Consider the following 12,164-nt stretch of genomic DNA (forward strand, 5'->3'; position numbering starts at 1 on the left):
TTGGCAAATAAACAAATAGCATTAACCATGATTCATCATTTTTACATGGCGTCACATTTCATAAGGACAACAGTGGTGGTTTTAGATGCAGATCAAGAAGCAGTCTGTAGATGACGTGACACTGAGCTGCAACTCAAACTTTTCATAAGCTTTCACGCCACATTCTACACACCTCTGTTTGTGACTATTCATTCAACAAAAGCACCATCTGAGCCCATACACACCTTAACAGCGTAGACAACAACCATCCCATCCCACCACACACACACACACACACACACACACACACACACACACACACACACACACACACACACACACACACACACACAATCACACAATAACTACTAAACATCACACTCTTACCTCCAGACGTGAACGCTGAAGTCAGTTGTAAGTGGGACTCAAGTTTTCCGTCTGCTCTCAGGATGAGCTGCAGAGCCACACACACTTGTAGTCACACAAAATGCCTAAGTCTATTTAATTCCCTGCATTCCCACTGAATTAATTTGTTTCCTTCTCTCTCCCGCTGCTCGCCTCCGAACAACTCCTCGGAATTCACCTCCGCGCTGAATACTTGCGCTTTATTTTATCCGTGCGTGTTCGCTGTTGTAAAATGTAATTAAAAAGCAGTCCTTCTTAGCTCGGTGACGGTCGCTGAAAACTACACTTTGCCTTGCTAATCAGTGCGGCCGCTCTGGGGACGCGCGGCAGTGCGCGGTCACGCTGCTCCTGGGCGGGGAGAAAATAGAGAGGGAGGATGGAGGGACGGAGCCAAACCTCCGGGACCAGAGCCAAAGAGTTTACCGGAGCCGGGGTTGTGAGGAGATTTCAACGTAGTGGCCGCACGGGGGAATTACAACTTCCTTGTTAATCATAACGACCCACAACGTTTCACAAACACAATCATTGAAAAAGGAGCGGCTGGAAAGTGATTAATACATGCTCTGAACTCTCAAACAGCTACCTAAAGTGTGAGGAAGCGTATGCCCACTTGAAGCAATTCTCATAGGAATGAATGGGGCGCCATCTTTGAAAGCTTATCCAGTTCTTTCTTTCTTTCCTTTCATATTGTTTTCTTGAAAACACATTAAAGAACATACAAGATCTCGCAGAGAAAACATACACGATCAAATAAAATATAAACATTATCAAAATAAATTAAATAAAGGGCATTAATATTCAATTATATATGCTGTATAGCCTATATAGGACTACCATTTCATAATGTATAATAATAATAATAAGAAGAAGAAGAAGAAGAAGAAGAAGAAGAAGAAGAAGAAGAAGAAGAAGAAGAAGAAGAAGAAGAAGAAGAAGAAGACGACATAAGAACAATGAGAACCGGGACATTTCCCCACAAATATTTCTTGCTATTTTACAAGAGTAAATTTATTTTAGGCCCTAACTGATGAGACAATTATTTGAAATAATTTATACACCAAACAAAGGAGGACTTACTTGCGACAATGAATATGCTATTTACCCATAAGAATGATCATATTAATAATTTCAGAAACAGATAAGTTTAAATCATTCTTATATAGCCATGTCATGTCAAAAGTCAGAATGTCTTTCACCTTATGTGATAACCAATGTTTATATGTTCCCCAAATGTGTTTGACACAGGGCATGAGAAAATATGTTTTCAAATGTTTCGTCTGTCACAAAGGGTAAAAGGGTCCACTTCAAAATGTCACCTTTCTTTCCTTTTTAGATATCTAGTTCTCCTTCCAAAAGAAAATTAGGTTTTTGATATATTTGTGAAAGATTGAACACATGACTTAATAATTAACATAAATATTTTTATTGGAAAAAGGAGCTGTCAGTATTTCTTATCACTAAAATAATGGAGAAGAAGAATGCTTTGAAAAGCTGTAATTTAAACTAGCAGAGACCCCGAGGACTCCTCTCAATTAGTTTTCTTTTCCCCCTTTATTTTATTTTATTTCACCTCTTGAAAATTATTGTTCGTACCATGTCATTTATGTTTGTAAAAACCTTTTTCCAAATTTCAATAAAGGTTCTATTTATTAAAATAAAAAGTTCAGTCATTCCATGGACGGAGCGTAACAACCGGAAGTAGGCACAAAATAACACGGTAGCGATGTTTACGCATTACACCACTCAATTCTAAATGATGTCTTAAACAAATCTGAGCGTGTATTTTGAGTTTATATAAGATTTTTAAGACGAGAGATATGCTTATTTATACATATGTGGCTATCTTTTGGATGATATAACTGTAAAATGTAAACACAGATAACTTTTAAATCACTGGAAGCAACAAAACAGACTGGCAGCCTTCCAGTAAATATGCTGCGCCTGTCGCAAACCTTAAAGTCTTTCTGCAGCGGTTTACGATAGTAACTGCTATGAGGGGCAAGACCGCAGTTTTCGTAGTACTTTTTATTTAAGTGTGTCTTTTACAGGTATGGACATTGTATCAGTTGCACGTATTTATATTAACACTACACTGTGTGTGTTCTACAGGCTATAAGTGCTGTTTTTCTGAGTTGTTTAGCTTCGTGTGTTGGAGGAAGCGGCGGTTAGCTAACTAGCTCATGCTAACGTTTCATCAGTGGGCTGCCTGTTGTCCATGGTAAAAACTAAACGCACTGCAGTAATGTGATACCGTGACTCCGCAGTGGCATCACCGGACACCGGCAGCCTGTAACGTTCGTGTGTCAGCGATAAAACGCTATTGTAAATACTTTTGCATATCTCTTAAGAGGAGCCAGTTAACGTGTTTCAGTTAGTAACGTTAACGGTTCATACCAACGAACCAAGATGAAAACATAACTGCATCATTCTGTGTTTAACGCCAGTAAGTTTAACGGTTTATGTACGGCTTGTTTTTTACGTTGACATTACATGGGACAACTTCATCCCTGTGCAGTAAATTAGTAATTGACAATCCAATGAAGATATAGTAATGGGGTTTTGTGTCATTTTGAAAACGACAACTAATTTCACAAAGGTTTCTGTTTTCTGCTAATTACTTAAAAACTCCAAAATATTTAGTTTAAAATCACATAAGACAAAGAAAAGCAGGCAATAATCACAACTAAGAAGAGAAATGTTCGGCGGATTTTGGATAATTTGATCTGAAGATAATGAATTAATCTGCCAAACCTTCAGGACTAAAAATCTTGTGTATTTTCAGACTAGACACTCTGACTGGAGGATGGATCCTGTAGTAGTAAGCTATCAAGACAGCCTGTTGCGGCGCTCTGATGTGTCTTTACTGGAAGGGCCTTACTGGCTCAATGACCAAGTCATCGGTTTTGCCTTTGAATACTTTGCTGCCGAGCGCTTTAGAGTCCTGGGGGAGACCCTCACCTTCATCAGCCCGGAGGTCACCCAATTCATCAAGTGTGCTTCCTGCCCGACTGAGTTAGCAATTTTCCTGGAGCCGCTGGATCTGGCTTCTCGTCACTGGGTCTTCCTAGCTGTCAACGACAACTCCAACCAGACCGCCGGTGGATCCCACTGGAGCCTTTTGGTCTACCATCACATCTCCAACCACTTTGCACACTATGACTCTCAAAACGGCAGCAATTCACTGCACGCACGACGCATCGCCCGCAATTTAGAGCCTTTTTTGGGTTCGGGGAGGAAAGCACTGTTTGTGGAGGAGCCCTGCCCATCGCAGAAGAACAGCTATGACTGCGGTATGTATGTTATCTGTATCGCAGAGGCCTTGTGTGAGAAGGCCAGGGTGGAGAGCTCCCCACGCCTTCCTGTGCAAATCATCACCCCGGCCTACATCACTCAGAAGAGGGCTGAGTGGTGCAGACTGATCCAGAGTCTAGCTCAGAATGACCTCTGCTGCGCTCTGTCCTTTCCTTAGCACGTCGGTTGGCCCTCACTATATGCAGAACAGCCTCTACATATCTACTGCTGGAGCATCTGAATGCATTCCTTCAAAACCGTATATAACTCCATGTGAAATATATTTATGTTACAGTCTCTATCATACTCCATAATAGAACAAGATAACTCAAGGTTACAAATCTTTAATTGAACACTTGGTGTCATGTTTATGCCTTGTATATGCACAGCAACATACAATATGTAAACCTGAACACCAGCATGCCTATAAAGGAATGTACTCCCATGTACATATTAAGTGAGGATGGAGAATATGTCAAAGACGTGGCACAGACTTTTATTTTTTCCGTTGTATTAGTTTCGGCGAATGTAGAAATGTTTACACAGATTATTGCTCAGGGTCATTTTAAATGTAACTAGAATTGACAATAAGAATGTGAATCTGAACTTCATGTGACATGTTCATTCTGTTTCTCAGTTTGAACATCAGGCGTTATGTCTACAACTGCAGACTTTTAGTTTTGAAACATTTTTAAGAAGATTGCTGTAAGAGGGTAAGACATGCGTTGTGTGTTGTGACTGTTCATGGTACAAAGGGCAATGTTGAGTGGGGGAATCTTTGATCTGTTCTCATGAAAAGCAACTCAAACTCATTGTCTGTCTGTTCTAATAAATTTTATGGTACAAAATGGTACATTTGCTCCCATCTGTCTTCCTGCCATCGAGTTCCAAGTTTTATTCATGTACATATGTTGACATTTATAATTATTTTCCATCAGCAAAGTTCATTTCTTGTTATTGAGTAAAAAAATTGCTTCACTGAAGAAATCAATTGGCAGGTTTGTTAATGCAGTTATTATTCAGACAACTGAAACAGCCTTTCACTTTAGTTTTTTAAATAACTTTATGTTCATCTATAAAAAGCAACAGCTTTCATTTTTAGAAAAGCAATCCGTCAATTTCCATAAGTGTCCCAAAGTAGAATTTGGGTAACAGTACAAGCTGTCATCAAGCATTGTACTTTAAATTTGGAAAGCACACAGGAAGGCCAAACTATACTTACAACTGTACTATTCAGAGTCAGACTGTGGCCTTTGACATATTTATGAGGAAGCCTTACTATAGCAGTTGAAAAAGGATTTAGGGTTTCATCATCGACAGACATGCAGCGAAGTACTAACCCCATCCTGACGTAGGGAGGAGCAAAGATGATTCACAGAAATGTCTCAGGTGATTGCAGAAGAGGGAGTGTGAAAGAATAAAAGATGATTGTCCTGTATTATGTAATTAAGCAAATGCGAGTGTTTGAAAAGTCCAGATTAATCACAATTTAAATCTCTTGTTGAAGAGTTAGATGCAATTAAAAGGCAATTTAAATCATCTGAAGGATAATTTTCAGAAGGGGTGTTTAAAAGATTCTGACTGCTTGAAGTCAATTGACCACATGCAGTATAATCAGCAATACTCATCAGTAATTGTGCTGCAGGAGGAAAATAAACGGCAGAATCTCCTGATCTGGCTCGCTGCCCTGCTCTTAAATTCACACTGCTTGGACTGTTTCCACCCTCTGCTCTCCTTCCTCTGGCATCCTGTGCACATCTACGTCCCAGAGGCGTATTTTACCCGGAGTAACCAGTCAGACGAGCCATCAAGGTTTACTATTGTCCTAATAAAATGCCACAACGCCGTGGTATTCACCACCCTGGCAGTACATTGCATTAGTGAGACAGAGAGAGAGCCTGGGGAAAGGCACATTCATTTAGACAGATTTGCTTCTAAATGGCCAATTTACCAAGTCCACTCAACGAGTGCTTACAAGGAAATCGAACTTGACTTTCTGTCTATTGTCACCTCAGGTCTTGGAACTCTAAACCTACAGCACTGCTCCAGGGTTTGGTGTCGTAACTTGAAGGAATATTACAAATGTGCTGGATAACCTACACTGAGATGGATAAACTTAAATCCTACAAAATCCTGTGCCATGCTCTTTTGGCAAATGACGCACAGCTTTCTGTTGAATAAAACAAAGCTTCTTAGCATTGGTGCTTTTGTTCTGCTGTAAATCAACAGAGGGCTTAATCACTGTCGTAATGACTAAAGAAGGCCATTCTTCAGCTTCAGGGCTCAGGTTTGAGTCTCTTCTGCCTCACTATGCATGCAGGTGCACAGCCATAAAGGTTTAGCAACATATTAACCTCAAACAGCTAGCGCATAGTCACTGAAGAATTACATACTTGAATTAAGGAATGGACCACAACAAAAACAAAAAAAAAAAAATATATATATATATATATGGCAGTGATTACCAATTAATTGTAAAGTGGGTGTATTTGCGTTGACCATATCAAAACTTAGAATTTAGAGATGATCTCTTCATTCAGCTGGACAAATAGACCATAAACCTTTACACTCAGATTGTTGAAAATGTTTAAATGCTGTAAAACACCACAGATTATGACGGACTTGCATCTTGGATATATGCTCCAACTTTGACCATAACAACATGTGTGCTACAACAGCTTTGAGCTCTCCCTTCATTAAAAATACACACATATAACTGACACTATTTAAGTATGTATTTGGTTTATATTTATGACCAAACATATACTTTGTGTTATAGACATAAACAAACACAGAGCTCCATTAGTGAACTCACTCACCGCTGTTCTTCATCAGTGTTGTGTGTAAATGATCTCAGCAGCAGCAGCCAAGGTTTCCCCTCCAGGATCTCCAGGTGGTTCATATTTTCTCGTCAGTAGAACCCCTCAGGCCTGGACCGGGTACATAATACCCAAATGCAAACATATACTTACACACAAATCCTACATTGAGCTCAGATCTGTCTCAGATCTCTGAAGTACATATGAAAATCTGTTTTGGGAGTGTTGGTTGTACATTACATTATATCCTGTCAAAACACATCTGCAACCGACTACAACAACTTGGAACCATTTTAGCTTCATTTACAGCAGCGTGCGTGAGAATCAGATTGATTAAAACAAGCAACATCCTATCAAGAGGCCCAGAGCCACACAGTTACATCCTGGACGGCACCATTTCCAGGTGTGCAACTGCAGAATAACACGTCTTGTTCAGGAGGTGCAAGTAGGTCAAGTTCATATCACAGTGTCACATCAGGACTGAGAGGAGTAGGCAAGGATTAGATGCTCCACTGCATGTGCAGCATGATTCGCCAGAGATAAGATTTCACCATTGTGCTCCATGTTTACAAACTATCTCCTTGGATCGGGTGTCAAACTGAATGTTATGTAGGTCACTCATTGTACGAGTAACTTCTTTAATATTCTGTTTTTACAAATCTAAAATCCAACAAAGACACAGCAGAGGGTAAAACAAACTTGAGGGACCAATATGCAAAATATTTTACATACTGATGTGAAACAGCAGAACAGGACTATTACAATCACATTTGGAGAAATATGTGAACAGTTAATAAATTGCAAGTAGCCTAATGCTTGACTTGTATCAACCTCTAGTGGCAACCAGGGAATTGGAACAACATCTCTTCTAAAGCACTGATTAAATTAGCTAATGACTCGTATACATAATCCCATAAATCCCATTTTGATTGTAGCATCAGGAAACCACCAGTGAATAATACAAATATTAAACCATGACAGATATTTTCTGATAATGAAATGCTGTCGTGCAGAGAGTTAACTACAGCCAGCAGCTGGTTAGCTTATCTTAGAATATATACTTGAAAGAAGGGGAAACAGCCCAGCTCTGTCCAAAGGTCACAAAATCCGCCTTACAGCACCTTTAAAGCACAACATTTAAGTTTTACACAGCGGTTTTTGTATGGAATACACAAATAGATAAGATATAATGTGTTCATTTGTAAGGTTTAGAGGTGCAGGTAGGCGGATTCTGTTACCTTTTGTTAAAGCTAGACTAAACTAAACTATCAGGCAATAACGAGTGGTATCAATCTTCTCATCTAATTCTCAGCAAGAAAGCATGAAGACATATTTCCCACAATTGCTTATATGTTTTCATTTACAATGTCTATTACTATCACAAGTATTTGAACTATCAAACTAGTAATTCTGTCTTTAAGGCTCAAACTACAAAAAGTGTAAAAAAAAGAAACCACACGTTTGTCTTCTCTAAACATGCTGTTTCACTTGGTGGATCCTTGTAACAAAAAAGCCACTGATTCTGTTATTCTGAGTTATGATGACAGACCGCAACTCTGTCAGCGATGGACTTGCTGCGTTGAATTGCTGGAAGAAAAAGTAAAGAAATCCAAAGAGCTGATGAAGTGCAGATGCACACGCAGAGAGAAAGACACAATATGAAGTAATAAGTACAGTAAATGTATTTCCATGGTAATGTTCATACAGTTAATTCAACCATGAAGATTCAGACCTTCACTGATGTTTTTCCTCCACATCAGGAGCTGCAGCTCAACTTATGAAACAATGAATAGTACCATGAAACTAGAGAGACTTTGAAACGTATACAATACATTTGATGTTCAGCTCATCCCAGGAGTTATGTGCTGAAATGTAACGTGTCATTTATTGAACTCTGTCCAAAACTTCCCAGAATGACTTGCAACAGCTCTCCAGAGAATGGGTGTGAACCTGATGCTCTCAGTCAATGTGGACACATATACATAATGAAGCTATTCAACCTGTTTGTGAACACCGGGGTGTGTCTGTGGTCACGGCAAACCTCCGATAATCAAAACACAGTTTAACATGTGGCTGCTTTGCATTGTGATCCTTTGAGATCGACTGGCAGCGGATACGTGAAACGTTTTGTCATTGAAACTTTGAGGTAGCCGACTACATTTGTGTACCATCAAACTTAGTTGTATCCGCCTAGAATGATGTAACGTCTTCTTGTTGGCTGGTTTTCCATGAACTGTAGAGGTCTGACTAATCAACCTGCTCACCGTACACATTTTCACATAATACTTAATCCTTAAAATAAACTTGTTTTCTTATACCATTTCTCAGGCTTTTTGTTTTATTTGCCCTCTTTCAATTCATCTTGTTTATGTGATTTCATAAACTTATGCACTTACATCTTTTTTAAAGCAAAGTGTAAAAAGAAAAGCTTTAATTGTATTGCCTCAGTGCAGAGTATTTCCAGAAGATGCTTTTGTAATTGTATTCTCTTTGGATATTTGGGTCCAAAACCCCCTCGGATAGGAAGAACTATTTGCACAGTGTACTGCAGTAAAACACAGCACCTCTCACTTCATAAATTGACATAAACTGTAATGCACTTGGATTGTGCTCTCAGCAGACGTGGACACATTTAAAGCACCGCTGAGGTAATGCGTTCCTGGAACACCTCCAGTAATGCGGCCTGCGTGTGATGATTTTACTACGTGTGATACGAACCATTACCGCAAAGTTACAGTCAGCATTCTCCTTCACACCAGAGAGGTCGAAGGTCACCTGGAGAGCATTCCAGGACAGACAATATGGCTCCCTGGAGGCATGGATGAGGCTGCAGCTTGTCTGGCCATCTGTTTCGACCTGCCCCCATTACTCTACAGCTAAATCCGACTCACACACACACAGAGTTACAGGGGTTGGCCTCTGCCCTTTGTGCTTCTTAAGGTCTCCAGAAGGCTCGATGTTCATCTGAGATTGATAAACTAGGTGCTGTATGAGCTAATAATTATAATTAACTTGTTTCTACAGCACTTTTATTACATGCTAGGTTACAAAGTGCTACATTTTATTTTTAAAGAATTGGCATGCATCTGAGCTGGAAGTATTTAGATCCTTAAGTAAAAGTAACCACCAAGACATTCCCCATCGTGAGGAAAAATACTGCCTTTAAAATGGAATTTAAGTAAACATATGGAAGTATCAAAAGTAGGAGTACTTATTATGCAGCTGAAGTTTATATAATCAGGTAGTTTAATATATAACAAGGCATACATTGTTTTATAAACTGATCATATGTATATTTTGTATGTAAAATATAAATCTGCAAAGTAACTACACTTGTTTAATAAATGTAGTGGACTAAAAGCTGCAATATTTCCCTCTGAAATGCAGTGAAATGGTAGTATTAAGTAGCATAACATTACAATACTGTAAATGTAACGCAGGAGAATTGAACAGTACTTGAGCTTATTGTTTTTACATTCCTCCATTGATGAACAGTAGTGATAAGATACAAATAAAATACTTTATAAGAATGCTAAACTGAATAAAAAGGTCTTAAGTTTGCTTTTAAGTGATATTACAGGTACCCCACTATTGTACTTAAGTACAGTACTTTTTTATTTATTCTTTATTAAGCCAGGAAGCTCACATTGAGATACAAGAGCTCTTCTTCCAGGGAGTCCTGGTATCAGCTGTGATATATCAACAGTCGCAGATTTCAACAACCTTTTCTTTCCTACATGGCTTTAAATCTTTCTCATAAAAAACCTTCAGTATCAGAAACATGGTGCACTTAAAGGGGATATTTTTAAATGCAGTTTTTTTGGTATTAAAGTGAGCAAATAATCACAATCTTCTTTTGTTTGACGGGACAATACTAATGTAATGAACCAAACCAAAAAGAGTTTTATATCCACTTCATCCCACTTTTCTTTCCTTAAGTTCAGTTGCTTCTTCTAATATATTTTGATCTTAAAATAGCGTTCTGCATGATTACTCCCAGGTACTGCATATTTTGTCAGTCGAAAAATAAAACCTTTGAACGTAATCAAATATTCTGTAAACATGCTGACTGCAATACATTTTTTAGATCGTCATACTTACACAAGACAACACAACATTATTTTCCTTTAACCAGAACTTTATTTTTGAGCTGTGTGTAGGTGTATGTTATGTATATCCATATGTATGCATTGTGTATTCATCTGCATCCATTATAGTGACTTACAGTAACTTATTATGTATGCTGTGTGTGGGTCTGTCATATTATTGTTACACCTTACTGACCAGTCCTTATGCATATAGCCTTTTATTTTATTTCCAATACTGCTGTATTGCAGTATTTTATGTCATCTCTTTCGGTCCAAATAATAATAAGAATTTGATCAAAGAAAAAAACAACCTTTATTTGAAATTGTAGAGTAGATCCCAAAGTTTCCAAAGATTTCAGGCTAATTTTGTGGGAAATCTGTATAATCTCTTGGGTGTAAATATCCCAAAGCATCAATACAGAGCTGATCCAGACTACACTAACGATACTGTCAGTGAGGAGCAATGTAATCCCTGTTCAAGATAGTAATGCTAAACAAAATGTGGAAACTTGATGTTATAAGGTTAAGAATTGTTCACAGCGCTTCCTCTTTTTATGATTTACTTGTTACTTGTCATTTGATGTTCAAAAGCACGGCAGTATGTTTACGTTGTAGTGTGAAAACAATGTGAACTAACTCTGTTTACCATCATGTAATCAATCTGAGCTGCAGATTTCATCTGTCAGGCAAAGGGACTGAAAGTGTGTACTGTACTGGATATTTTCTTTTATAAATGTGTCCAACCACAATCATCAATATCTTGCTCAGATAAACTATTTGCTTAGTTCATTAGTAACAGCAGTGCACGTCTTACACTCACAGTATAACGTATAACTGACTATCACTGTTGTCTTGTGAAAAGCTTGTAACTCCAGCTCCCTTCATATCAGTTTCTGGGTCACATGGTTTCTCTGTGGGTTTGGAAAACTCTGCAGCTTCTTGAGTTTTCAAAGTCCATCAGTCAGATAATGTCAAACATTTATCAGTATTCATGTATTTCTTGACTAAAGTCAAGGTTGGTTTTTGAAGCTTCTGAGCAGCTGATATTTGAGAAAATGCACATTTGTAACCCATGAAAGTGAGTAAAGTTATTCAATTTAAACGGAAACATGTGGAAGAAAACCAATGCCACTGGTATAGAGCCAGCGCGCCATGTGTAATGTATTAAGCATTAAGTGCTTCTGCCAACATTATGTTCCAGTTTCATAATTTAGGGCGAGTTGTAGAGGTTAGTGAAATGTGCTGTGCTGTCAGAGTGAAGCCTTTTCACGGTGGTCCTGTATGTAGTGCCAATATGACAGGATGGAAGGTCCAAGAAATAAACTAAAAGCCGCAAACATTTTTTGTTTATCTACATTTCTTTGCCATTTTAATTGACAGGGATTTCACAAACTAGTCTTGGACTACATTCCTGTAAAACCATTAAATATCTTCAGACAAAGTTTTAAACAGATTAACCTCAATGTGTCATTTTTTTGGTGACTTCATTTAAGATGTATAAAATACAATAAAACATTCTGGGAACTCCTTTTACACAGGAGACTAGAACAACTGACTATGCATGTCACCTAACCCTCTCAAT

The 12,164-nt window shown here is 38.4% G+C and overlaps 2 protein-coding genes across 11 annotated transcripts in view; one reads left to right on the forward strand and one right to left on the reverse strand.

Moving 5' to 3' along the window:
- myo9aa (myosin IXAa) overlaps positions 1-712 on the reverse strand; it is a 99,888-nt gene extending 99,176 nt beyond the window's left edge. For 7 of the 9 annotated variants that reach the window (XM_029457666.1, XM_029457692.1, XM_029457656.1 and 4 more), the window contains exon 1: positions 367-712. The gene's annotated coding sequence lies outside the window, so the exon portion shown is untranslated. The remainder of the gene's footprint in view (positions 1-366) is intronic. The other 2 variants (XM_029457649.1, XM_029457682.1) reach the window with 1 other exon arrangement.
- Positions 713-2,093: 1,381 nt separating this feature from the next.
- Positions 2,094-4,528, forward strand: senp8 (SUMO peptidase family member, NEDD8 specific). Of its 2 annotated transcripts, none has more exons than XM_029455411.1 (2): positions 2,094-2,432; positions 3,167-4,528. In XM_029455411.1, the coding sequence occupies exon 2, from the start codon at positions 3,188-3,190 to the stop codon at positions 3,851-3,853; it is 666 nt and encodes a 221-aa protein (XP_029311271.1). In that variant the 5' UTR covers positions 2,094-2,432; positions 3,167-3,187; the 3' UTR covers positions 3,854-4,528. The 2 variants fall into 2 exon arrangements, with proteins under 2 accessions (XP_029311271.1, XP_029311279.1); XM_029455419.1 differs by lacking the exon at positions 2,094-2,432 and adding an exon at positions 2,452-2,827.
- Positions 4,529-12,164: the final 7,636 nt, after the last annotated feature.

The sequence above is a fragment of the Cottoperca gobio genome, chromosome 3 (genome assembly GCF_900634415.1).
Source record: "Cottoperca gobio chromosome 3, fCotGob3.1, whole genome shotgun sequence".
NCBI classification, from domain to species: domain Eukaryota; kingdom Metazoa; phylum Chordata; class Actinopteri; order Perciformes; family Bovichtidae; genus Cottoperca; species Cottoperca gobio.

Bases quoted from the DNA above. Each gene is read 5' to 3' on its own strand.
- senp8 (XM_029455411.1), top strand. From the start codon at position 3,188: ATGGATCCTGTAGTAGTAAGCTATCAAGACAGCCTGTTGCGGCGCTCT.